The sequence below is a fragment of the Mauremys mutica genome, chromosome 5 (assembly GCF_020497125.1).
Source record: "Mauremys mutica isolate MM-2020 ecotype Southern chromosome 5, ASM2049712v1, whole genome shotgun sequence".
Taxonomy (NCBI): Eukaryota; Metazoa; Chordata; order Testudines; family Geoemydidae; genus Mauremys; species Mauremys mutica.
This window is the reverse complement of record NC_059076.1, coordinates 31,439,420-31,467,403: the sequence shown is the minus strand read 5'-3', so window position 1 is coordinate 31,467,403 and position 27,984 is coordinate 31,439,420. Positions and strand designations below refer to the sequence as shown.

The window sequence follows — 27,984 nt, the reverse complement described above, 5'->3', positions numbered from 1 at the left end:
TCCTAGATTGACCTCGTATTTTTACTAGTGATAAAATATTTCGGCAAATAAACGTGCACTGTTTTTGCAACTGGGATAGGTGCATTTTTTTTCTTTTGCAGTTTGAGGCCTCAATACTGTTTCACATTTTAAAAATCATTAAACTTCGTTTTTTGACAGCCAGTTTCTCAAGAATGCTCCACATTTCACCAGTAACTTAATATAGTGCATAGTGATTGGTGGTGGTTTTTTCCCCCAATAAATGTTAACTTTTATATAATATCATTGAGTAGCCTCAAGGAAAATCCAATAGCTAAAACTTATAAACATGTACATACATCTGTATTCCTGTAACTAACTATTGAGATTGTAGTTTCATGAAATCCATGGGAAAACCAAAACTTCAACTCTGCTGGTCTCAAACTGGATGTGGGGATGGGTCCTTATACTTTTATCACTGAAATATATAAACACTGACAAGTGGAATCTTGTCTTTCCCAGGCTTTCTTTGTAAATATCCTGGGTTATTCTTTGAATTCAGTTGTAATAATCTTTAATGAAATAATCAAATAAAATATATTGCTAAATACCAAATACACATTGTAATTTGAAATTCCTTGTGATTGAATAACATTTTCTTTAAAATAATAATAGATCAAAATGAACACATTTCAGTACATTTTTTACTTCTCTTCTCTTTTGACTAAAGAGAGCATGGAAGAAACACAGTTTTTGTCCCAGTAACAGTTGGTCCTCTCCTCTTTTGTTCTAGATATAAGGGGGCTTATTGTTAAGTAGAAGCCTAAGAATAACTTTTTGGCTGAAATGGGTACAGTAGACATTTACATCCTATTTTGGCATCTACACGAGTAGTCTGATTTTCAAAAATGCTGTCCAGCCAAAACTCCAATTTGAAAATCAGGCCTTTTTTGGCACCTGAATAGGGCTGTAAAAGCCTAATGTTAGGTATCGATTTTTAAACACTTAGCCACAGTTTATGGAGCTCCAGAGCAGTTAGAAGAAGAAGAATGCTTTCCTTTCTTGAGATACATCAGTTTTGTAGCTTCTCCTTGACTTGTTCGTAGACAACTTGTGGCTGTTCTGTTTGACCTTATTTAGATCAACAGGATGATCAAGGAAGAACAGAGGAAAGACTGGCACACATTGCTGATCATCTTGGATTCAGCTGGACAGGTAAACTGCATGTAATCTCTTTCAGATGAAGTATGTTTATTCAGAATTGGGCTTTTCTTCAATTTCTATGCTTCTGCCAAATGTCGTCTTTATTAATGAAAGACAGTTCTCCAATAGCTTATAGAAACTAGGGTCTTCTCAGGATATTGATGAAATTATGACCTTGCAGTAAAGAAAAGGAAGAGTATGGGCCAGATTCTAGACTCTATGGCGCCTCACTCTATGGCCAGCATAAGAATGGCACAGAACCAACATACATAAAACAATATCACTCCTCCTTGCATCCCCCCAGGACTCTGGTTAGAGGCCATATCAGGGCAGGTGGGTATGTGGCCAGAGCAGCCTGTGCACTGGCAATTCTGGGCTGTAGAGCAGCCACAGGCAGCTGAGTAAGTCTTCCATAAATGAGAGCAGCCCACCTTTTTTTTTTCAGAACTGATGGCAGAGTTTGGGGAGATGAAAGGGGCCATATTTGCAACAGTGATTTTATCTGCAGAAACCCATGCCAGGGTGAGACAGATACATCATTGGTGAAGAGGCCAAATTGGAACTGAGTGAAATTAGTAATTCTGCTGCTGGAAATCAGTTGACAACAAGCGGAATTTAAAGAGAATGAGCTGTGCATAGTTCTCTGTCCTGATCATGGCTCAGTGCCATTTGCTGCATTGTCGTAATAGGAATCTTACATTGGCCAGAGACAAATCTGAGTGTAGAAGCTTGCAACTTTGTAGTGTAGACCAGACCCAGTGTTCTGCACATTCCTTGCCCTCCTGCTGCACAGAGAGGAAAAGGGTCACTTCGTATCCCAGCATAGTATTGTAAGGGCAGCTCACCATCTTGCCTTTAATTTGGTCTTTTTTCATCACAAACTTTGTTTTGGCCATACACAGCAGTGACAAACCTGAATCCTGAGTGGTTATAATAGTCTAATGATGGCAGCAGAGCAGAATGTCTGCCTGAAACCTGGAGGTACACACACAGATAGTGGCAAAGCTTCTTCTTCTTCCCTATTTTACTTTGGGGGTACAAGGAAATTGTTTTTAGGAAAAGTCCTGCATGACTCACAGATCTAAGTCTAATTTGTAGCTAGAGTGCATGTGCAAAATTTGTTTTTCCATATGTATTCTAGCTGGTTACATTTTGTTTCAAAATTCCAAAAGGACATGGATTTACAAAATGGATTTATTCAGGGCTAGATTACGCAATCTGGGGCCTTTGGTACATCACTTCATGGGACCCACTATGCCCCTGCCATTCAGAATGGCTGTGGCAGGGGGTCCCCCCTTCTCTCCCAGAGAGACAGAGGCAGTGACATGGGCCCGATTTTCCTGCCAGGAATGGCAGCAGGGGTTCCCCAGTATTTACCCCAGCTGCTTGGATGAATTGGCCCAAACCCATGCTCTCTTCTGCTACACTCTTATGTTGAAGAGGTATCGGCAGGAGCCTCCCACTAATTCCAGATGTAGTTCCCTCTCTCAGAATTATAATTTGAGGCTATCTGCCAACACAAGCAGACCTGGCTACACTGATTACTCTCAGTTCACATGTTCAAACTTTTCTCTCAAACCATAAATCCTAGAAACATTGGGGTTTTTTTTAATCGAAATGCAAAGATTCTGACCATCACATGTCCATACAGGCCTCTAGCATTTATGCCTTAATCCAGCCCTGGACTCAGTGCCTGCAAAATGTGTCAGCATTTAAAATTAACCAGTTCTTTAACTAGATTCAAAAAGCTTCAGATACTAAATGGAAATTGGGAATGATGGATTCTGGAGGATTTGGTGATCTCTAAATAAAAATGTCTCACCCTAATGTCTGTAGGTATGGCACATAAAATGGAGAGAAGTTTGGTGTCAGGGAAAGTAATCTCTGTGGCTGCATCTGCCAGCCCCAAAAGGGGCCCAAGCTAACAACAAAAGTGAAAGACTTTACAAAAAATGGCCTCTTGTTCACAGAATTAGCAAGAGAACTGGATTTCACAGAAGAGCAAATTCACCAGATCCGAATTGAAAATCCAAATTCACTGCAGGACCAGAGCCATGCACTTCTGAAATACTGGCTTGAAAGGGATGGGAAACATGCTACAGGTAAATTTTCAGTTATTGCACGAATTGTACTTTCCCAGACTAGGAGGGCTAGACATGTGCTCACCCACAGTCACACAAAGGGAATATAGATAAAGCTTAGAAGAGTACGAAGGCAACTGACCAAATAATGTACTTTCATAGCACAAGATTTTGTGTTAAAGTAAGTTATTTATCACAGCGCATTTGGAAGGTAAAAGCATAAAATCTCACAAAAGGCAGAAATAAGTTATCCCACTTTAAGTACCTTAGGGCCTAGATTTGCAAAGGTATTTATGTACCTGCCATTGATTCCAATGGGAGTTAGGCCCCTAAATATCTCTGACCATCTAAGCCTTAAATCCTACATTACCCAGCCAGGCAGAAAAATGTGCATTAGCTGAGGAAGCTTTCTAACCGATGATGTTAGAATAATTCATGCATGCAACCTTTCCAACATATCAGGTTTTCTATAATAACATTAATACAATTTTTTCATTCTATCCCTGGGTTCTTTTCACACACGAGGTATCTGCATTGTATGTATGATAATGCTGTTTGAATATCTTACGTATTTCTGTGATTTGGGACATTGGTGGCCCAGGAGTGTATGTGAGACAGACCTCTCAGCTCAACTAAATGGTGTCTTTCTAACATCACAGATACAAGTCTTACCCAGTGTCTAACAAAAATCAACCGAATGGATATTGTTCATCTAATGGAGACCAGCCACATGGACTCTGTGCAGGGCCATGGCGCTCGCACCTATGCAGAAATTGAACAAACGATAGGACTGGATCATAGTGAAGGTAGATGCTTCCTGATGTTAACCCTTCACCTTTTCCAGCAAGTTACACACTGACAAAGTGATCTCATCTGCACACTAGATTCCGTTCTCAAATGGGTAGTTAGGAGACTCACCTAAATCTTCCATTGTACTTGTATAGTAGTAGCATCTACCTTTAAAATCAGGACAATTTAATAATGAAGAATGTAGTTGAAATAATACGTTTAATCAAACACCTACCATAACCAGTTCTTGTAATGGAAGTAAATGAACCTTTGCAGAAATTATTGTAAACTCTGGGGCAATCTGTTCACAGTTATACAGTACAGGTGATTTCATGGAAATCAATGAGATTGTGCCCATTTAAATGAGAGAAAAGTTTATCCCACATTTAAAAATACTTTATGTAGAATATTAAAACAATATTTGTTTCATAGCTTGGAAGGCCTCTGAATACAAGTGTCCATGGTATAAACTGCATTTGGTGCTGTGATTTCGTTGGATTTCAAAAAGAGTGGCAGTCATTAGATGGAAAGACATTTAAGAAACACCAAGATGTTAAACAAAGTGGTATTCTCACCATTCTTTGTATTAAATATGAATATAAGGTCCTTATTTAAAGATCCTATTCATTAGAGTAAGAATGTTAACTACAATTTCTTGATCAAATTCCAATTCAGGTAATTACATTCTTCTCACCTAAATTCCTCCTGCACTTTTAGTTGGCTAGAGTATTCTTCAGTCTTCAAAACATTGTTACTGAGCACTTTAGAACTCTGTGAGTGAAGCAACAATCTACATATCCCTGATATACTTCAAAGGGCTATTGTGGGTCTGAATTAATATTTCTGAAGTGCTTTCAGCTCATTCAATGGCTGTTATTTTAGATAGGGAGCCCATTTGTTTTGCAGGTTACTGTAAAGCAAGGTGTGTGGCAATCCTAGTGATAAGTCCAACATTTCTCCAACTACCTTAATCAGTTTCTTCATTTTCCACTCACTGTGCACTTATAAACCGTCCACAGCCCATGATACATTGAGGCTTTGAGAAAATGTTTCTTCTGCCTATTGAACCTCTGACTTGGAGTGGCAAGATCATCACACTTCCCAGGGAGCATTCTAATTGTGGTTCTTTTTTAACTCATTCCTAGGATTTTCTGCACTGCAGGAGGAACTGTACAGTCCAAGACACAAGAAGGAAGAGGAGCATTATAAAGAGAGTGAGCCGTTTGATCATCCTCCCATTGTCTCCGAGGAAGACACTTCTGTCAGTTACTCTTCCTTTCAGGAGGGCACTCCCAGGACTGAGACAGACATATCAGTTTCAGAGCTCCTGCGACAAGCACACAAAGAGCGAGTGCAAGCTGAGTTCTCCGGGAAACCACAGGATCTGCCAGAAGATTCATCAGCTGCACAACAGGAGTACTTGTAAGCATCAAAAGATGGCTGGTCAAATCCATAACCGATCACATGATGAACAGAAATGTACTTTTATTTATTTTGTATAGCTTTAAGGATATGCGTCAGGGTTTAAGTTAATCTCTCATTATTTGAGATGAGGATGAAATCTATGTGGGGTTCTGTATACAGGAGAGGAAACTCAACAGGGTCAGGAGAGAATCTAGCCCTGAATAAATCCATTTTGTAAATCCATTATTAGTAATAAGGAATAATTTTGTCTCTGTAATTACAAAAGAAAAGAAGATGTAGGCATGAATGGGTGGAATTATTTTGGAGGGCTGTTTTATTGATTGGGGTCCGAGCAATTTTTAAATGACAATTTTGCAACAATTAATACAGTTGAGTTATATTTTAGATGTTAAAACTAATAGTAATAATTCCCTTGATAGAAAGGATCAATGGCAGAAGGGTGGCATTGGTTATTCGCACATTGTATCTTTTACTTTCAGACAAGAATTTTAATTCAGAACACTAACCACTCTTCCACCATAATCTTTATTTGCTAAACTCATAACTATATGAATAACAAGAACTGTATGTGAAAGGTGAACTTCAGATAGTCAAAGAAAAAGGGTGTTTCAGGACTGCTTAAAGTAACAATACACTTTAAAATTATAGGCCCAGAGGGAGCGCACAGCACAATTTAGGGTTGTTGGTTGTGTGTAAAGGTAGCTTTGACCCACGTTTACACTCATTTGATCTTGGTCTGGCTCTGTGCTGGGAGTGCTGCTCTAACTTATGCTGAGAAGGACCAAAAAAAAGGACTTGGATTTGCTTAGAGATAGTAGACTGGAAACATTTGCAGAAGACAATATGCTCAAGTACAAATACTTACAGTATACAAAATACTGAGTATGAAGTATAGATTTGTTGAAGTTATTTTGGTGATGCTTAAGATTATTTTAAATATTGTGTTCAGTGACAGTCGTAATATTTTGAAGAGGATAGTATTGAGATTGAATAGATGTAGCAATGGCCAGGGAGAAATGATTCCAGCCTTTGATGTACAGCATGAATTTGGAAAAAAGATTGTCTAGACTTGACCTAAATAGGGTATGAAAAAAATAAGAGAGCCGGGGGAGAGGAATCATATAATGCTACAAATGGTATTGAAAGAAAAAAAACTACTTTGAATTAATGGGAATAATCTTTCATTTATATTGAGACAATATTTTGTTAAAGTATAGCCATTTGGAGCCAAATAGTGTAACCTTTACCAAGACTTGTAAATGTTTACTCATACAAATAGTCCCATTGACTTCACTCGGACTGTTCAGATAAGTAACTACTCACAATGGCGAGTAGGGAGTTTACAATCTGGGACTTAATTTGTAATTTTTCATAATCTTATTTTTCCAAATCCAGAAAGGATTAAGTTTTAAGGAGAAAAGTCACAAATTAAAGCTGTCTATGGGTGTTGGCTCCAGAGCAAAGAGTTGGATTCTGCTCTCACCTTTTCTCCCCTGTGTAATTCCACTGACACTGACGGAGTTGCTCTTGATTCATATGGATGCAAATGAGGAGAGTCAATCCCAAAGTAACATTCCAGCAAATGAAGTGCCTGATCCTGCTCTCCCAGTAGTGTAAATCAGGAGTGAGTCCCATAGATGTGTGGAGTAAAATTGGGGCGAATGGGAGGAGACTCAGACTTGAACTGTTTCCATAATTTTTCATGATAAATATTCACTAGGTGATAAGCAGAACTAAACCTCTGAAGTCACCATTATTCCCAAGCATATGATAGCACAATTTGTATGTATGTAGGTTTCAGTTTTATTGTTTACTCTTTTTAGTTCTTTTGTTTTAAATGGTTTATACTAGCAACTAAACAGCAGTGTTCACTTGTGAAAATAACTTTGCAAAGAAATTAGTTCATGGAGTATGTAACCTCACTTAAGCAGAGCACAAATGTCATATTTACGGGGTTCATCATAGAATGTTTTGTAGTTAGCTCCTTGAATCTGTAATCCACAGTGTCACAACTCCAGAAACAGAAGAATCCATAGCACCAAAGGCTGAAAAATCAGCAGGCTTTGCAAAGGAAAAATCTAAAGGCTTCACCACAGCTTCTGAAGAGCATGCGATGCCATATCTTCAGACTCCATCGTCCAGTGAGCGAGGTGACTCTCCCATTGCACAAGAACTTGAGGACCTCCAGCTCTCCCAAGAAGAACTTTCCCCAAGGAGAACTAGTCTAGTTATAGTGGAGTCAACTGATGAACAGCCAGCAAAGTTTGAAAGACATTATGACGATGAATCTTTTGAAAAGGTAAATACTAACCTCCCCCCCCCACCCCATCGTCATAAAATATTTGTTAAGGAAGAGCAAATTTCCTTTGTCTGGAGTCTTTGGGTTATTTAATCTTTGTTTTATTTTGTCTTAAGCGGATGCTGACAAAATCAGCTCTCATGGGTATCTTTAAGCATGATGTGACAAATTTAGCGCTGACGTAAGCATGAACAACTTGCATTGATGACAATGGGAGCTGTGCCCACTGACATCAGGATTGAATATGATCTTTAGAATGAGACGCATTGTCTGAGTGCAGGCCCGTGAGATAGGCACTCCTGTGTTCTAACTCCAGCTCTGCTGTGACTCCCTCTGTAGCCTTGGGAAAGTCACTTAATTGTTTTGACTCAGTTTTCCCATGAGTAAATGATCCTTTCACATGGTTGTTACAAGGATTAAGTATTAATCTATATGGAGGTTTTGAAGCACTATGATCTGATTCTGCAACACTTATTCTTGTTTAGCACTTATGCAAGTGGTGCCACTGAAGTCAATAGGACTTCTCATATGAGTGAGAACTACTCTGTCTCAATAAGGGTTGCAGAAATAGGCCCTGCATAGGGGGAGAGCTGGAAAAGAGAAGACAGTCATGAAAGCGAAAGGAAAGAATGACTGACAGTGTCAAAAGCAGTAAAGAGGTGAAAGGGCCATAGTGGCTCTGAAATTTGACCAAGAAAAGGTTGTTAGGCAGATGAGAGTAGGTTTAGGATGGGTTGGAGAGAATCTCAGGGCAGTGATGGTAGGTGATGTGTTAAGTGAGGTTAGAGGTATGGGGGAGAAGTGAAAGTTGGTGGGAATCTGAGAGGTGGATGGCTCATTGGTGGGTTTTTGTTCATTTGTTAAGACAAGGGAGCCTCTCCCCTGCCCCAGCATGTATTGTCAGAAGCAGGAGGAAGAATGAGAGTGAGACATGGTGGGGTGGGAGGAGAGCTGTCAGTAGGGATTGGAGGCATTGAGACAAGAAGGTTAGAGGTGAGAAAGCCATCAAAGTCAGAGGAGAAGGAGAAAAGAATGATAATGGAGCAGAGGACAGATCTCATCAGTAAAGTTAAAGGACGGAAATACAGTTCTGGATTTGTTGTCTTAAGCTGATAATGTATTTTGCATTTTCACATCCAGCTAGGGCTGGGAAGTCTCAGAGTCAAGATAGCATTAAGTAAGGTAGCAGTGAGAGGGCTCGGCATAAGGGAAAGTGGGTTCCGGCTCTCCCCTGCCACTATACCAAGAGAAGGAGGAATAGCTTTCCTGGCTCTCCTCAAAGACAGTCTTGCACTGGAAAAAAAATTAGTGAGTGTTCATAAGATCAGATTTAGCAAACCTTTTCTGAACATCCTAAAAAGGTACTCGTCATCGACAATTCAAAGATTTGGCGCTATGCTTATTTGGCTTGGAGTAGTACATCCAGCACTACTAAATGCATTACCAATGTGTCAAAAGGCAACCAAAAAGCAAGTTAGAGCACACTTGTATGGGTGTATAGCTAACTTAGAGTGCAAAATTTATTAGTTCCAGACCATTTTGGTGCACCTTGGACTGAATTCCATTTTTGCAGTTTGAAAAAACTGAACACACAGGGCTAGATCAGTTGGTATAAATTTGCTTGATGCCAGTTACATCAATGGAGCTACACCAGCATCTGGCTCACTCAGCCAAATTCTGCCCTTGTTTTCAGCTCCTGCAACTTAACTTCTGGGGTGTTGAGTGGAGGTGTAAGTGACGGTCTTGCCTACTACATCTCTTCCCCCATTAAAGACTATGGAAGAGATGCTGTGCTGGTTAGGTTATGCAATGAGGAAGTAACATATGGGTGCTACAAGTAAAAGGAATGATGAACAATGTGTATAAATGGCCTGGAGCTTTTTCCAAGTGAGGATGGCTTTGGAATTAATAGCCCCACACATTTCTGTGGGAATTTTTAGTGAGTATTAGGTTCTGGTGTCATATGTTGTATATCATGTATCAATTTGACTACATAGTTGTTCCTGGGTTTATTGCAGATGCCCCTAGGTAGAGGGTCTGAGATTGGCATTTCAGTTCCAGTCCATATCGAATTTTAACTGATCCATTTGTCATAAGAGACATTTCTGACTTCATGAAAAGGCCTTTGTTCTCTTTATGCTTGGTTTATTCAAGATCAAATAAGGATTTTTTAATAAATGGATGTCTTTACCTATAAATCATTAAAATATTCTAACATACTTGCTAAACACTAAAGGAAATTAAAATCTGCTTTCCATCATTCCTATTGTTCTTTAATCTTTTCTTTTTTACCATGATATTAATTGTTTCCATATGCACTGGTATATTTGATGATTGGTAGGACTATGGGAGACTGCAACAATTTCCCAGTAGATTTTCTAATACACCATACACTTGTACTCTCTCTGCATTTAGAAGTGCTTCATTTCCCTTTTGAATTCTCTCTTATGCAGGAGAGAAAAACCTCAAGACAGGCCACTAAATGTTGTTTTTGACATTCCCAAATCTAGGTGGCAGTGCTAGGAATTAAAAAGATTGTTTCCCCCATAGCTAAATGCGTTAGTTCCGGTATATGTATGCAGTGCTGTGCTGTGCTGTGCAGCGCAGCTGTCAGAGGATAGGAAACTCATTCTTATAATATTGGTTTTGTAATGCATCATACAAAAAAGATCTGAATTCAGCACTGATATGAATGGTACCTTATGTCCTAGATTTATCAGTTTTATATAGCAACACAGCTGCGGGCCAGATTATCGCAGCCTCCAGTAAAATCATCTTTTAGAATTGGTTAAATATGTTCACCTAAGATTTGTCATCCACTCTAACCAAACAATGAATTTTATTAAGATAAAAGAGAAACAGTGAAAGGAAAATGGTGAAATGCTGTTCATAGTCCACATATATGTTTCTTAAAGAGGAAATATAGTAGTCAAAAACCTTGAATCAAAACTTTCAGAATAGATTATAATTATGGTGGAAAAGTCATAAATACAACATCAGTATGATAAATAGAGCAATGCTTCCATGCTTCTACTAGGAGCTAGCAGAGGAATTAGGTGAGCTAGAGACCAGCTCAGATGAAGAAGAAATGGTAACTACCAGGGTCATTCGCCGCCGGGTGATTATTCAGGTACTGAGTGTTGAACTACTGCACGTGCCACTGGTTACATCTGTAGGAAACCCCCAGAAGGTCTGCTGCTAAGGCAACCACTTATGAAGTTGCTAAGCTCCCGAATAATGCATGGCCATTAAATAACTTCGATAATATTATTCTAATACATTTTTGGGTGGAAGAGAATTACAGTGGGACTGTCAGCTATAGCATATATTGTGGAGATGCCTCAGTAAGGGAACAAGGACTTTGTTTTGCTTTTTTTTCAGTCCCACACATGGCCAGGTGAACTAATATTTATTTGCCTGTTGGTTGTGGTATAACTTTCCTATGCATGCCTTTTAATATTCATTTGCTGAATGTTTTATGGAGTTTAACAACTCAGCATTGATGCATCTTGACTGCTTTTTCAATTCTTACTTTAACCAACTAATTATTTTTATAGTATTTATTTAAAGCATCCACTTATATTAAGGCATTGCGTAATGCAGTTTTGTTCTCTTGTCATGCAGGCCGATGATATGCCAGAAATACCACCGGAAACGATAACAGAGGAGCAGTACACAGATGAACATGGCCACGTTGTGGTGAAGAAGGTATTGTCAGTCATATGCTCTGGTGCATTCTTACTGTCCTTAGGTAAAATGTTCAAAACTGCCTAAGGTACTTAGGAGCTGAAGTTCTATTTTCAAAAGTAACTTCAGCTGTGCAGGAACTAGAATTTCTGTTCTGCAGAAAATTCCACTAATTCAGTTTGTTGTCATTCCAAAAGCACAGCTATAGTTAATTGGTTGTATCTTTGTTTTGTTTGGGGTTGAGGGGTTTTTGTTTGTTTGTTTGTTTTTTGTAATTTCCTGAAAATTGCTGATTGTAATAAAATGTCAGTGAATCTTCATTTTCCAAAGGAAAAATGTTCTGTTGGAAAATGTTCAATCAGCTCTATGGAGGAGCATAATGCCAATTCAGTTTCCACGAGACTTAGGCTCCTAAGTATCTAAGACTTTTGAAAATGGGACTTAGGCTCTTAAATCACTTTAGGTGCTTTTGAATAATTTTACTTGTCTTAGTGGAGAAAGCACCATCACGTGGTTATTTTTGTACAGAACTTTCCATCACCTAAGTGTCATTAATTACTATGGGCTAGATATTGATACCTTTTATTCACAATGAGTAGCACCAATGATAGCGTGATACTATTCAGTGTCAATAAGGGTGTCAGAATCTGTCCCCATGAGAACTGGGCAATCAAAATGCTTGGGGTGTTAGATTGGGGTTTTGCATCTGCTTAACCATTTTTCAGCACTTAGATACTACTAGGATAGGCACTTTAGAAATAGATGATAATAGATGGGAACGTACTACACACAGTACAGAAGTTTAAGGTCTGGTTTTTATTGTTAAGAGTGCTGTACCTAAATGGTGAAGTGAACTGAAGATAAAAGTAAGTTTATCTCCTTAGGTTACCAGAAAGATTATCAGGCGATATATTTCACCAGATGGCACAGAAAAAGAGGAAGTCCTAATGCACGGAGCACCACAAGAACCTGTTATGGTTGAAGAAGGAGATGGGTATTCCAGAGTCGTAAAGCGGGTTGTGCTGAAGAGTGACATTGAACAGTCTGAGGTGATACTTTCTAAGATTCCTTTTCATGGAAGGAAGAGAGCTGTAGAATAACAGTTCCCTTATCCCTCCCCCCACAACTTATTCTATGTCACCACAGTCTACAACTGAAAGTGCTTGAATAGGTGTTTATCTTTGGCTTTCAGTGTACTGTTTTTTAAAAAGTACTTTAAAGGGGAATCAGTAAGAACGAAAGGTAGACTTTCAGTCTTGTGATATAAATGAAGATTAATTTTTTTCTGGCTTGAGGCCCACAATGAATTCAATAAAGCAACTTTTTATAGGTGGAGCTTCTGTAAAATAATCTCTATCAATCCATGCTTTCTATATTTTGTTTTTAAATAAAGTAAATGCAGCGCTTTCCTGAAGAAGGAATTCTTGTTTATCCACAGACCAAACACACTGTGGATAGTGACAAATATATTTCCATGCCCTTGATTGCTAACAAAGATGTCTGTCAGTAATGTAGAATCCTGGAAAAGACCTACTCATTTCACTTATGCACACCAATGAATTGATTTTCAGTCTCCTTTTATGAATGCCTTGAGCGATCCAACACACCACACTCTTATACTCTCCTGGGTGTGGGACATGTTGCTTAAAAGTTCTCTTGTCATTAGCTCTTTAACCTGAGTTATCAGTATTTCTAAGAACAGCAGTTTTCTGTAGATGTCAGCAGCAAACTATCAGTTCAGAAAGTTACATCAGAAATTGGGATGGAAATAGAACAAAATCTTTGCATGTAGCAATGAGCCAGGCACAATTTATATTATGGAACATTATTTCCAAGTGAATTATCAAGTGAAAACAAAGAGAATTTTAAATTACTGGGCTATTGCTCCACTGAAGGTTGCGTTGGCTTTATAGCCATGGAACTGAAGCATGATTCAGGAGTTAATATTATTTTAAAATTTCTTTCTGAGGTCATATAACAATACTTTGTGCAATCCAACAAAAACTTAGTGGCAATTACTGCCTAGCCTAGTCCCTAGCAGTCACCCTTATTAGTATTTCTGTGTGTACACATACACAGTTCTCACAGAGAGAGAGACTTGTTATATTTAATTAATCTGTCTAAGTAGAAAGTGATTAAATAATAGTATGTGGATTTTGCCAGGCTGAAATGATGATCTGTATGGTCTGCAATCCATATCTTCTTACCAGGTGACATTCTCTGAACCCAGTTTTCTGACGGGTGCCTCAGAATTTCAGGCTGAACCAGTGGAAGGCCGGAAGGTCAGTAAAGTTGTAAAGACCACAGTGGTACAAGGAGAGAGAATGGAGAAGCACCTGGGTGATGCTAGTTTAGCTACTGATCTTCCATCAGCCAAAGAAGACTTTGAAGAGGTAAAATGCCTTCACAGAAAAATAAATTTAAATCTGGCACTGTGGCAGAGCATATATGGACAAAATCTACCTCCATTGCAGTCAACAACCTAACACCTGGTAGTATCAAGCCCACACCGTTAAGGAATTTGCTGCTAACCACTTGAAAACAGATACCAACCCCTAGGGATAACTACTGCCACTTGGGGATAGCTATGGGGCTATAGTTACCTGTTCCTAATAGCTAACCATGGATATCAAGCTATACCTTCCTACCACTACCAGTTGCTACAGCTAGATAGGTATAGCTGTCGATATCCATCTGCAGCAGGGGTGAGCAAACTTTTTGGCCCGAGGGCCACATCTGGGTGCGGAAATTGTATGCAGGGCCATGAATGTAGGGCTGGGGGCGGGAGGGAGTGCAGGGGGCGGGAGGACGCTCGGGGTGCTAGAAGTGCGAAGGCAGGCTCCCTGCCTGCCCTGGCCCCACGCCGCTTCCAGAAGTGGCCAGCACCACAGGCCGGGGCAGGGCAGAGGGCTCCATGCACTGACCTTGCCTGCAGGTACCGGCCATGGTTCCCCGTACCCAGCCAATGGGAGCTGGGCAGGGGCTGTGCCTGCAGGCAAGGGCAGTGCACAGAGCCCTCTGCCCCACCCCAGGGGCCGCAGGGACGCAGCCGGCAGGGAGCCTGCCTTAGCCCCACTGCGCCGGGCTGGCAATCCCATGGGCTGGATTGAAAGCCCTGATGAGTCGTAGTTTGCCCACCTGATCTACTGCTAGGTAACTCTATGGATAGCATCCTAATCTACAGGTCGATATGATTCCTTGCTGATAGCTCCCAGTTACTATGCATATTGATGAATATCGAGAGACAGCTACCCCATGCTGGAGCGGTGGGTACAAATAGGTATGTATAGCTAGCTTCTACCTATAGCTACAGCTAATGGAGAGCTATCCATAGCCACAGGTGGCTATTCCTAGGGATAGATCAATGTTTATTGGTAGAGGAAACAGTAGCTCTGGCTAGTTAATGATGAAGAGTGCTTGCTAGACAAGCACATTGGTATAGCAATCAATATCTACCAAAAAAGAAAAGCCGGTGTCTTCCACCAAAATCCAGTATACCCACAGAGGTGATCCTATTTAAAAAAAAAAAAAGCAAAGGACAAAGAACTAGGGAACAAATTAGTATGTTGAAAGCCCTTGGGGAAATTAGAAAAACAGGAAAATTCTATGCATCCATTTAGAAAATTGTTTCCCACGTGGTTGTCTCCTAATATTCTATAAGGCCAAGGGTACAATCCACACAGGGATTTAGGCTCTGTAATGCCGAGCATCAGAGCCTTGGCCCCAGTTCATTGGACGAGGAGAGTTATGCACCTTCAACTGCCATCCACAAAGCCAGCACATTAGGCAGGAAGCGCCCATGCAGGGCCGCCCAGAGAGGGGGGCAAGAGGGGCAATTTGCCCCAGGCCCCGGGCCCCCACAAGAGTTTTTCGGGGCCCCTGGAGCGGGGTCCTTCACTCGCTCCGGGGGGCCTGGAAAACTCTTGCGGGGCCCGGGCCCCCGGAGCTTCTTCCACTCCCGGTCTTCGCCAGCGGGGGGGTCCTTCCTATCCAGGGCGGAAGGACCCCCCGCCGGCGAATTACCGCCGAAGCGGGACCCGCCGCCGAAGTGCAGCCGGGTCTCCGGCAGTAATTCGGTAGCGGGTCCTGGAACGGAAGGGCCCCCCACCGTCAAATTACCGCCGGAGTGGGGGCCCCCCACCGCCGAAGACCCCAAGCCCCCGGAATCCTCTGGGCGGCTCTGTGCCCATGAGTGTGGCCCTCTCTGCAGGGCCTGAAACAAAACGGGCACAAGGCAAACTACCTCCCTTATAACCAGCCACAGTGTGGGAGACCCCTAGTGCAAGTTCCCCCTTTTCCTGAGGGGGGAGTTTAACAGTGATCTCCCTGCATTAGGTGGCTGTTTTAGAATGATGCTACACCTAATGAGTAAGTTTTTCACTGGCCTACTTAATGATTCTGTTCTTTATTCAGAGTGGAACAACTGCAGGAGGAGAGATGGTGGGAGTCCCCCACCTCAGAATATTTCTTAGCTTTGTAGTTAGGACTCCTACCTGAGAGTCGACCAATACCATTTCAAAGTTAAAAAGGAAATACTGTGCCATACATCTGTAATGATGGACTACTTTCATTTTTTAACTAGAGAGATTTTTAAGGGCACAAATGGACCCTTTCTCCCACTCAAAGTCAACAGGCATGTGGCACTTCAATGTTTGTCATGCCCTGCCTCTGATAGCCCTTACAAAGCTACAAAAACAACCTAATGCAGAAGTACTAAAGTGTGCAATAAAATTAATTATCTAAGGTTGTGTTATGTGTTTCACTTTAGGCTTTGAGTTTTACACGTAATCAAATGAAAGTCCAACTCCCAACTTTAGTAGAGACAGAGATCAAAAAAGAGGATGGATCAATTATTAAAAGGTTTGAGTTGGCATGGCAGTGAACTTTTAACAAACTAACATGGAAAAAAGTGGATGGGAGATTAAAATGTCTAGCGCAAGAACCTTGGCTGGCAGTGTCTAAAGCAGGGGTAGTCAATAGGTTGACCGTGGGCCAAATCCAGACACTTTTGAACAGACCCCTGGCCTAAAGTTTACCTGACATCCTAAATGATGTGAGCTAATATACAGAGTACAGTGAAGAAAAAAATAATAATCAAGCATTGGAAAACTCCCCTCTTAGATAACTGGTATCAGCAATTCAGGATAAGACAATGTATAGCTGATTTTACAGGAGATGAGGAATAATGGATTGTAATTAGTCATTTTGAAATTAATTTAATTTACACAGCAGCTGAAAACTCAGATTCCATATTCCTTCCTTTTAAACCATTTAGTTTGAGTATTTTTAAACATTTGAGTGAGCAAGAATGAGCTGGTTTCTGAGTATGATTAGAGTTGCTACTCTACTATGTAAATCAGGCACAGAGATGAGCTGTTCAGAAGTATTTTTTTAATTGAGAGGTTATAGTATCTGGTTCTGAATTTCCAGCTAGATGTCATCTCTAGAAAGTATCATATGGGGGTTTTTACTGCATAAGACAGTCTTTATATATACCAGTCTCCTTGTGACTATTTTAAATGTTTTTGTAATTGGAGAAGGCAGAATATCAGTCACAATATTAACCTAAGAGAAATAGGATTATTTTCTAGAACTGGAGATTCTATTATATATATTTTTAAAAGTATATTAAGAGCAAAATGTATTGTGTTTTTACAAGCATTTTATACAGCATATTCAAAATTTTAGAGAAGACAAGTCATAATGAATTGACTTGCTCTGTGACACTTCCCCTATCTCCCTGGAGACATTATGCCCGCTGTTACATCCAGAGGTCCAATTTCACTAGATGACTTCAGTGATGTTTTTGCTTACTAATGCTAGCAGTGAATTTGGCCCTCTAAGTCCAGTCACCATGCATAGGGTGGCAAGAATGTCAGATGAAAATATTACTGATCTAGTGGCTAGCAAATGTGTGTCCACTGAAAGTAACTCCACTTAGGGTTTAACAAAAAAGGTTTGGAGTTACTTAAAATTACACAGAACATGTGTATGAGAGGGAGGAAGTAGGTTGACTGGGCTTAGAGGAATAGATGATAGTAGTAATGGAACTGGCCCAAACAAGTGACACTAAGTCGGAAATATTTACCAGGCAATCACAAAAGCAGACTGATACTAAAGAGAGGGTGTAGGGACGGAAGAACCACCACAGGAGCATGAACTTCAAATGCCAGCTTAATAAGTCTGACAGGTTCCTGTAGGCTGATTTACTTTTACTGTAAATGAATGCATTTCTCTCTCCTCTTTGCAAAGCACACTGTCTCTGGAAATATTCTGTGGTCACTCTTAACAGAAGCAAAGTATGAATGCAGTTTATGCAAAAAGTATCTCCCAAATGTTTACTTACTTTTGAATGGGTTGGGACATTAATGAACATGATATAGCCTAGGGCAAATCATTGTCCTTTTGGAGACTGCTGATAAATACACATACATCTCACAAGCAGCTAACTTGGCTAGAAGATGCCCGCACACCGAGTTAAATTCCTTTTCCTTATGAAACAGAACAAAGGCCAGAGGGACCATCAGGTCTACAACAGCACCCGCTCACTGAGCCCAACAACTAAGATTATAAAACATTATAATGGTATTTTACAATCTCTTTGTGGCAGGCAGGTCATTTGTTTAGTAGTGAGTGTCTGTCTGAAGTAGTCAGTGAAAGATGGAACAGTTGTGAGAAGGATAGTGTATAAGAGAAACAAAACTGATAGTGGGCTTAACTTCAGCATACAGAGCTAAGTAGAAAAGTCCTGCATGGATTTCAAAAGCTGTTGCATGCTGGTGCATTAGAGCTTATATTTTTCCAGGCATTTATTATAAAATTGCATGATGTAATCCTTGTGAAAAAAATCCAACAACTGTTTTTTTCACAACACAAAACTATACAAGATTAAATTTAAAAAGCAATCTGGTTTTGGTTTCTCAACTATTTTTAAGCTTCTAGTCACTGTTTAGAATATCTGAGCTTGGTATTTGGGGTCGTCAGCTACAGTTCTCATATGATTTACCGTCTTGCTGCCTTAAATTTCCACCAGTCCTGCTCAAAAGGAAGAATGTCTTTTACAGAAATTCCATGCTATGTAATGTAATTAATTCTGCAGGAAAGGAGGAATTTTAGCACTTCAGGAGGAATGCTTTTTGGGGGAAAAATGCCACATTCATTTACTTACTCTCTCGTCTTTAGGACAACAATGAATAAATCCAGCTCACAGAAGAGGACTGTGGTGACGGACCAGTATGGAAAACATGTTCTTGTGGAACAGCTGGAGAATAGACCAGAAGCACGGGATGACCTCCAGCATGACCTCCAGCAACTTCTTAGACATTTTTGCAAAGAGGACTGGAAACAAGAGGCCAAATGAGAAGCTACCACATCTCACTACCCCCACCACCTATCCAATATGCAGCATTCACTCTCGTCTATAGATATAAACTTCATAATTTACGTAATCTCTGGAAGTCACTGACATTTCTTCTTCAGGCACCTACAATGAATTCAATTTTCCTTTCTTTTCTTTTTGTACCTGTAAGCTAATTTGTGACCAAAGATAACATCCTTCATTCAGGATGGTTTATCCACTAAGTCATCACCTTTGTGCTGTACTGGGAACTTGTGAACTTCGCCACGTTGCTGTTCCATTGCTTCTGCACTAGCTCCAATCTCATCCACAGGCCTCTTATGTACATGCATCATAAAAAAAGGCTATTAACATGTAAACTGTACATAGCTAAAGTGCTTGGACTTCAAGACCTCAAAAAAAAAACCCTGCCCATTATGACTACTTTTAGCATCATGGATTACAAGGTCTATTGAAACTGCTGAACAGCAAGTAACAACAAATATTGCTAACACAATCGACTAAAGATACTCTGGGGAGGAAGCACTGGCAGACCTTCTGCATCCTTAGGACTTCCAGTTTAGTGATCTCTTAGGAAAAGTCTCTAAGAGTCAGTCTGATAACCTTGAAACACAGCTGTTCCCATGACATTACAGCTGACTGTGGCTATCAATACTACTAAGATTCTTGGACAGCCACTTAAAGAAGGAAATAATACCCAATTAGGTAATCAACTTGCTAGCAGCTATATCTATGGCACATTTGCATCTGGTATTAAAATCTTTTAGATCTGGACAGGTGGCAGGGTGTATTAAACAGCTATAACTACAGTAGTTTCCCGTTTTCATCACTGCTTTTGCAAACCACATTGTCTTATTGGTGGTACTTCCTGCTGGCCACTGCACTGTAGATAATTCTATGGGAGAAAAGACTTACCTACTATACAAAAAAAAAAAAAAAAAAGCTTAGACTCATTCACCATGTTTTATCAAGATTGCCTCTTATCTGATACATGCATGTGGCATTTAAAACTCAAATCCTCTTGTAATCATGTCAGAGGCTTGTTAACCCTCTTAGCACTGAGCGAGCAGTTTTTATCTTCCAATTAACTTTTTCTTTAAAAAAAAGTCACTGACTAGGGCATAAAAATGCTTGAAACATTCAATTTTGTTAATATTTGATTTATATTTCTAAACTAACCCTCTGAGAATTATAACAGCATCCCTGCACTTTTTATTTTGAAAGAAGGGAATATAAAAATCTGAAATATTTTTTGTCCTATACTTTATTCTACTAGTGGTTGGATTGCTGTAGCATTTTAACATATATAATATATATACACACACATAAATGTACATTTTGAATCAGTTATTTGATAAAGAAAAAGTATATTCAGAGAAGATGAAAATGAGTCAAGTCCACCTCGGGTTGATATTTTTTCAGACGTATCTGGCCTTTTACTCTTGTAGAAAAATGAATCACTCAGTGCTCAGAACATTTAAAAAAAAATGCTACCCACCCATCAAACAATGGTACTTCCTCATTAGAGAGAAAACATCTTGAGAGATTTGGCTTCCTGCAAGCAAAGCAACCCAAGGCACCGTACTAATGTTGTTGTTTTTTTGCCAGTCAGATGGGAAACAAGCATTGTTGGTAGCCAAAATAAAAGAAACCAAGGATGAAACATTTCAAGACACACCATGGCTTTCTAATTGTCAAGGACAGCACTGGATGACCTTCAAGAACAGGGCTGTAAAGAAATGCATTTCTGTTGTGTTATTTGCGGTGCAGATGATGTTCTGTGTAACAACATAATGGTTATTCACCTTTTGATTTTTTTGCTGTGTTATCAAAGAACTTGAATACTGTGAGAAGAAGTGATTTTTAAGTTGATGAATCAGCATCTTGTTCCCATGGTGATAACACTAATTGAATATATCTATGAGGGCATGTATTAGTTAAATAAACCTACAGCACTAACAATACATAGCTGCAATGTGTACAATGGCTGATTTAATTAAATAAAATGTACAAGTGTTAAATGTAGCTATAATGGCTTGTTCTTTTTTACTACTGATTTGACATTCTGTATCTTGATTTTTCGGGCTTCACCACCACAACTATTCCATGAAGACTGAACTAGTCTCACATTCAACATGAGGAGTATTTTTCCCCTTTTAAGTTAATTTATTTTATAAAACTGTATGCTTTCAGCCCTTAGTGGTGAGCCTGTTGCCATAATATGCAATGCAATTGTCACTATTTCCTAGAATAAGTACAGGAAATGATGGTAAATGTTGGCTTTAAGAGTGACCATTTTACTCTATTAACTTCATTGAACATCTGAGGGCACAATTTGCCCTTAAACTGTGCAACATTTAGCTTTAATATGTGGGCCAAATTATGCCCTTGAGTCCCACTGACATTACATATGGAATTGTAGAAAGTATTGGCCCAAGTGATTTACCCTTAAAAGCTTCTGTCCCATATTATTCCCCTACCACCCACAGAAAATATGGGGTGTGGCTGAGTTGGTGCAGAATTTGGCCTGTAATAACATGGACACAGAGTCCAAGTCTGCCAAGGAATACATCTGGAGTAATTGTATTAGACCAGTGTAAGAGACCAGACCTGGGCCTGAATCTTCAGCCCTCATGTGTACTCAAGCCTGACTGATGCCATAGAGAATTGGTTTCCATAAGGAATGCAGGACTGACCATTGGCCAATGCGGCTCAGGTAATTACATCCCTAACTACTTTGTTAAACATACAATTTTCTGATGCATGCAAAGGCATTTTGTTAATAATGGAAAAAACTGACAAGTGATCTCAAAACAAGTTCTGTCAGCACAGCTTATGCACAATTTCTGTAAATTCCCTTGCTGAAGATAAAAAGTCTGCTACCAGGTGCTAAGTTTCTTAAAGGATCCAGTTTAAATAATTTTTAACTCCTAAAGTAATTAGTGAATTCCAAGCAAATCTGCTCAATGCTCTTTGGGAGAAGAGAATATGTGCTGTAGTTTTAGGAAGGAAAAGATTTTTTTTTAAATAGACTGTGACTGAGATTAATGTACCCTTTTACTCATATGTTTAGTGTTGTACTGAAGATAGAGGACACCTTGTAAACAATTCCAAAACAAGAAGTCAGTGTAAGTTACCTAGAAGTGGATGAAGCAGGCCATAGTTAAGCAAAATGCGATTCTTATTGGCATGAGTACTTTGTATTGTTATAGCATCATTTGGTTATAAGGAGGCTGTTGGGGGAGGTCTAACATGGGTGCTAGAAATAACATTAGCATGTGGTTATGTTTTATAAATTATAAAATCCAGACCTTACTAGATCTCAAATACAGAAAAAAGTAGGTCTATTGTGACTAAAGCTTTTAGATGTTCACAATCCTTTTATAACTATAACTCTGAACAAGCACAAAATGTTTATTGGAAATGGAAATATTCGCTCGAGCAACCTGTTGCTTGTACCCTTTAAGTAGTCAGAGACAGAGCAAGCAAGAACACAGAAGTAGTCTTTTGGAAGGAACACAGAGTGCAGACAGATTCCTAAATTCTCCTCTTCACCTCCCTGTGCCTTGCTCTAAAGTCTAAATACCATTGATGTATGCAGCCTGACTGGGTTATAGACTCTTGAGAGCTGATTGTAGGTTATGCTATATCCTGAAATTGTTCCTGGAAGCCGCATGACACACATTACATACATTAGAGAGAGAGAGAGAGTTCTGACGACAGCAACTGATTATACCAGCACTAGTAGAAAGCAATTAACCCAGGTCAACAGTACTTGTGCCTGTGAATTCTTGCCCCTCACATTTATGAGCTTGCACTTCTTACTGAAAGCACAGACTTGTAAGTTTACTTCATGCACCCACCCAGTGAGCAAACATTTAACAAAACACACCAGTTCCCCAGACCGTCACTGAAGTAGAGTGTGTATTGCTGGACATCTAGCAGCTTTCCAATCACCCTGGTTAATTTTAAGCAATTAAATGAACCAGAAAAGGATGTGGGTAGGACTTGCACCTATGGGTATATCCATCCTGCAATCCATGGTTAGCAGAACTCGAGTTAGCAGACCTTGGGTTTGTTAACCTGGGGCTCAAATGTCTACACTGCATTATGTGGCCCTGAGTCCAACCACCCATGTCCAAGACTTCCTAGCATCCGCCCAAAACGTGGCTGCTGTAGCCCTTTGTTCGCATGTGGAAAAACTTGAATGACCACCAAACATTACACTCCAGAAAACAGTCAGCCCATGGGATACTTTTGGTAGACTCTTAGAGCATGAGTTCAATGGGGTTGTGTGCACACTGCAAAGCAATAGGGATTGAAGCCTGGGTCCCAGTTCGACTCAAAAGTTAGCACAATTTGCATGTAGACAGAAGGAGGATTAGGCTTGAGCCTGAGTTCAAAGCCTGGGCTTCCATTGCAGTGTAGTATGACCACTACACATGCTTGGCATGAGAGAAAATTGACTGCAAACTATTATACATTAGCTACCTAATCTGTTTTATGCGTCTCTCAATCAGGGATGAACCCACCTATTTAAAAGTTTGGGCTCCACTTACAGGTACAAATATAACATTCTCTTTTGTGCAAAATAAGGCTTGGGGAATCATTTCCTTTCCTTGTTTTCTTTCCTCCTTAAATTGCTTACTATTCATCCCCCCATGAGACTCAAAGCCCACTCATTTTTTCAGGTGCTTAGTACAGGTTGTTTATAAAACATAGGTCATCCAATCAGAGAGCAGAAACAATATCATGATTGAGGAAGTCAATCATAGTGTAAATTGTAAATCATGAATACTCATAGCAGAAAGTTTACTCACAATCAATTGAACATTTACAGAAAATAAATTAATGAGCTGTTCATGTATAACAAAAAGGGCCTAAATCCACTGAATAAATTATTCATTCCCAATTGGTCAGGCAGACCTAAAAATCAGCAACAGTAACAAAATTCATCTTCTCTGATTCTGAGACCTACATGCTCTTAGCTGTGACATGTCTCTTAATATAATGACTTATCCAGGACTTACTGGGTTCTGAAGAGCAAGAAAACATGACTTCTGGTTCTCAGTTTGCTCTGCTGCAAGGCCCCTCACTCCATCAGACTTATTTGCTAGTCATTGGTGTGATGGGGTATATATGAGAAACATTTTAGCACGTATATAAGCAAAGCTATCACTGATTTGATTCCGCACATTTGTTGGCTAGTATTCAAGGAAGCTATTCTAGGATGGATGAGGAATTCAAGTCTGTCTTTCCTGGGACAATTTACACACTGGTTGATTAATGTCTTTGATGCCACTTTCAGTTCCTACTAAATCAGCCCAACGCACTCCTCCTTCCCACTACTACAGCACAAACCTTGCTGTTATCAGGCTGCTAGTTAAATAAAAATGCATTCTGCAATCTACCTCTAAGTGAGGAGAGATGGGTTACAGAGCTTAAAAAAAGACAACATATAAACTGTACATAACTGGCTGACTCACAAGATGTCAGAGGATGCCTTTCATGCTTGCCCTTACCATCCTGCCAGAATGCAAGGTGTCTGTACTTAAAGGCATTTTACACAGCTAATTTGAGTATATAGCTCCCCTGTTAGGGCTAGTCAACACTAAAAGTGCTGCAGTTGCATCATTGTAGAGCATCTAGTGAAGATGCTCTATGCTGACAGGAGCAAGCTCTCCAGTTGGCATAATAAAAACTATTGCCTCTCACGCATGTGGCAGCTCTATTTGTGCAAGAAGCTTTCCTGCTGACATAACAATGGCCACATCAGCACTTAGGTCAGTGTAACTTATGTCGCTCAGGGGGCAGGGGCGGTGGCTTATTCATCCCCCCCACCCCGAGCAACATAAGTTATACCAATATAAGAGGTAGTGTGTAGAAGCCCTTAGACTGGTTATCAGCACCATGCTCATACTGTCAAGGAGTAGGGGAGCTACCAGGAGGGCAGACATCACTGCAAAGCGATCAGGAAACGAGAAGTGATTTTAAAAACAAAAAGAAGCGTTTCTCCCCCCCCACCCAAAAAACAACAACAAAAAAAACCCATCCATCCCTTTTCTTCTCCTTTTCCAGTGAGTTCCTGATCAAAACCTTCCTTTCCTCTTTATAATGTTACATTTTCAGGTTCAGGAATGAGAGCTATGCCCAGGCTAGACTGGGTTCCTCAGATAGATGTGTTCGGTGTATAAATATGGACCCAGGATACAGAATTTGGTGGTGTTGAAATTAAAACACACACTGGACAGCTACTGCCCTGTGAAGTGCAGAACATAAAGGTACTGAGCATCCACAGTTCCCATTAATCTCAGCTGGAGTCAGACAATCTGCATTTTTGACAAATCTGGCCTTAAGGGCATCAAACAGAGTAGACAGGGCATACAAGATGGCACCTGAGAGCTACAACACAAACCCCTTTGTGTGTTTCAGCAACAACTTAAACAAACTGAGCTCAACAAGTGAACAGCAAAGTGAAACCTATTAGCATGCACTCCCTTCCAGCCATCCTTGTATGTTATCAGACTGAGTTATCTGGCTAGCATCCACTTTGTAAGAACGCAGTCCTCACACAGACAGCTTGATTCACATTTGTACTAAGGCCCCCTAACTATCGTCACTCTGGATAAAAGAGAATCAGGTCCCTCCTTTCCGTGCGTCTCCAAATGTTTTACACTAGATCCCTGGGCAAGCATTTGCAGATCACTAGTGAACAATGGACTACGTAAAGCCATGGTTTCACATAGCGTTAGTAGGGCTGCTGTCATTGGCAGGGTGGGCCTAACGAGTAATATTATCCTTTCCTTGGTCATGGCTTAGCACGGAGACCCAAAATTTCCACACTTGAGCACTTAAAAAAATGGTGCTTGTGTAACCCATATACTCCTGGGTGTGGTGTTCTGTCCCATCTAATGGCATCAAGACCATCTAGAGATAAAATGAGTCTGCTCTACAGCCCTAGCTAACAGCAAGTTGGCTTTTAGCTCAGGCGGTAGAGGCTCATGCACTAAGCTCCAGAGATTCCTGGTTCGATCCTGCCTGCTGATGACCAGGGTCTGTTATTGTTACACTTGTACCCAACTACAAGTAGCAACTCCCGAAAGTGCTTTTCCTACTCCACTGTCCAGAACATGAGGGAATACAAGAGAGGTACATCCTCAGATTATCAGGAATCCTAAAAGAGTTCTCATTCAACTAAATGAGGAAAAACTGTGCCCAGGAGAAAGCCACAGAGACAGCTCTGTGCTGCATAAGAACCTGCCACCAGATCAGGAATGGACAGTCATGATGACAAGTGGATGCAGAAATCACCCCCCTGATCCAACATCCTTCACCTGAGCAGATCGTACCTTCTTTTGATGCAGCTGAGGGGGGGGGGGGTTCTATCATTTTTGTTCCACTTTGGCAATACTAGTTGTATCAAACTGAACTGAAAATTGTCTTCCTCCCACCCCTATTTCAGGCTGCCAGAGGATCATCTTGGGACAGTGAAAGAGTTTGGCAGAGGGTGCAGCACTGAGCATCCTAGGAACCTTGCTGAACAACCCCCCCATGGGTGGGAAGAGCAGAAGGGGGATTTCAATTCTCCTCCCAGTTTGCTAAGCTGGGGAAAAGAAAACATCCAAGGTGAAATCTTGACTCTATTGAGGTCAACCCTGGAGTTGATATTGACTTCAGAGAGCCCAGGATTTCAGTTCCTATTAAGAACCAGGGAGAAATCATCTACTACTCTAAATTTCCTGACCAGCAGGGACACACAAGGATCCCCGGGAAGGAGAGGCTGCAGTCCAGGTTGGGCAGAGAACACAGATCAGGATTCTGCTCTCTCCCGCCAGGACTGCAGCCTTCCCTGCACCTCGTTTCTGTAGGGAGCCCTCTTCAGCTCCACTGTCATGACACCACTTTAGGGCCAGAAGGGACCATCGTGATCATCTAGTGCAGTGGCTCTCAACCCTTCCAGACTACTGTACCCCTTTCAGCAGTCTGATTTGTCTTGCCTACCCCTAAGTTTCACTTCACTTAAAAACTACTTGCTTACAAAATCAGACAAAATACAAGTATCACAGCCCACTGTTAAGGAAAAATGCTTACATCCTCTTTTTTAACCATATCATTATAAATCATGTGGAATATAAATATTGTACTTACATTACAGTGTACACTATATAGAGAAGTGTAAACAAGTCTGTCTGTATCACATTTTAATTTGTACTGACTTTGCTAGTGCTTTTTATGTAGCCTGTTGTAAAACTAGGCAAATAGCTAGATGAGTTGATGGAAGACCTCTGGTTGAGAACCACTGATTTATTCTGATCTGCTGGACATTGCAGGCCAGAGAACCTCACCCACCCACTCCTCTAATAGAACCCTAACCTCTGGCTGAGTTTCTGAAGTCCTCATATCATGGCTAAGGACTTCCAGTTACAGAGAATCTATCATTTACACTTGTTTAAACCTGCAAGTGACCAGTGCCACATACTGCGGATGGAGGTGAAAAATCTCCAGGGTCTCTGCCAATCTGACCCCAGGGGAAAATTCCTTCCAGGCCCCAAATGTGGCAACCCTAAGGGAGTGGGCAAGACCCACCAGTCAGACACCTGGCAAATAATTCTCTGTAGTAACTCAGAGCCCTCCCCGTCTAATGTCCCATCACCGGCCATTGGAAATATTTGCTGCTAGCAGTTGTAGATTACCTACAATAGCATGTAGCCAATCTCATCATACCATCCCCTCCATAAACTTATCAAGTTCAGTTTTGAAGCCAGTTAGGTTTTTTTGCCCCCACTGCTCCCCTTGGAAGGCTGTTCCAGAACTCCACTCATTTGGTGGGTCATCTAGTTTCAACCCTAAACTTGTTGATGTTATATCCATTTGTTCTTGTGTCCACACTGGTGCTCCTCTCCCTCCCTGGTGTTTATTGAGAGCAATCATATCTCCCCTCAGCCTTGCTTGGGTTAGGCAAAACAAGCCAAGCTCTTTGAGTAATGCTCCTTCCCTGCCATGCCAGCGGGGCTACCAAGGCCTCCCTATACTGCCACAAGAGCCATTCAGCAGCCGAGTGGCCTCCGCTGCATCCAGGGGCTCATCATCCGCAGAAGTGCCATTTCAGATTTTGGTGAGGGTGGGGAAACTTTACCTGTGATTCCAGGGGCTAATTAGGCACCTGAAAACTCTAGTTTTTGGAC

General features: G+C 40.6%; 1 protein-coding gene across 1 annotated transcript in view; it reads left to right on the top strand.

Moving 5' to 3' along the window:
* ANK2 (ankyrin 2) overlaps positions 1–20,817 on the top strand; it is a 568,692-nt gene extending 547,875 nt beyond the window's left edge. The window contains exons 40-50 of the mRNA XM_045018048.1: positions 1,099–1,173; positions 3,132–3,263; positions 3,902–4,048; positions 5,177–5,453; positions 7,461–7,755; positions 10,793–10,885; positions 11,380–11,463; positions 12,327–12,491; positions 13,653–13,835; positions 16,211–16,302; positions 18,625–20,817. Of these exons, the coding sequence (XP_044873983.1) occupies positions 1,099–1,173; positions 3,132–3,263; positions 3,902–4,048; positions 5,177–5,453; positions 7,461–7,755; positions 10,793–10,885; positions 11,380–11,463; positions 12,327–12,491; positions 13,653–13,835; positions 16,211–16,302; positions 18,625–18,802 (1,721 nt within the window). The 3' untranslated portion in view covers positions 18,803–20,817. The remainder of the gene's footprint in view (positions 1–1,098; positions 1,174–3,131; positions 3,264–3,901; positions 4,049–5,176; positions 5,454–7,460; positions 7,756–10,792; positions 10,886–11,379; positions 11,464–12,326; positions 12,492–13,652; positions 13,836–16,210; positions 16,303–18,624) is intronic.
* The last annotated feature ends 7,167 nt before the right edge of the window (positions 20,818–27,984 follow it).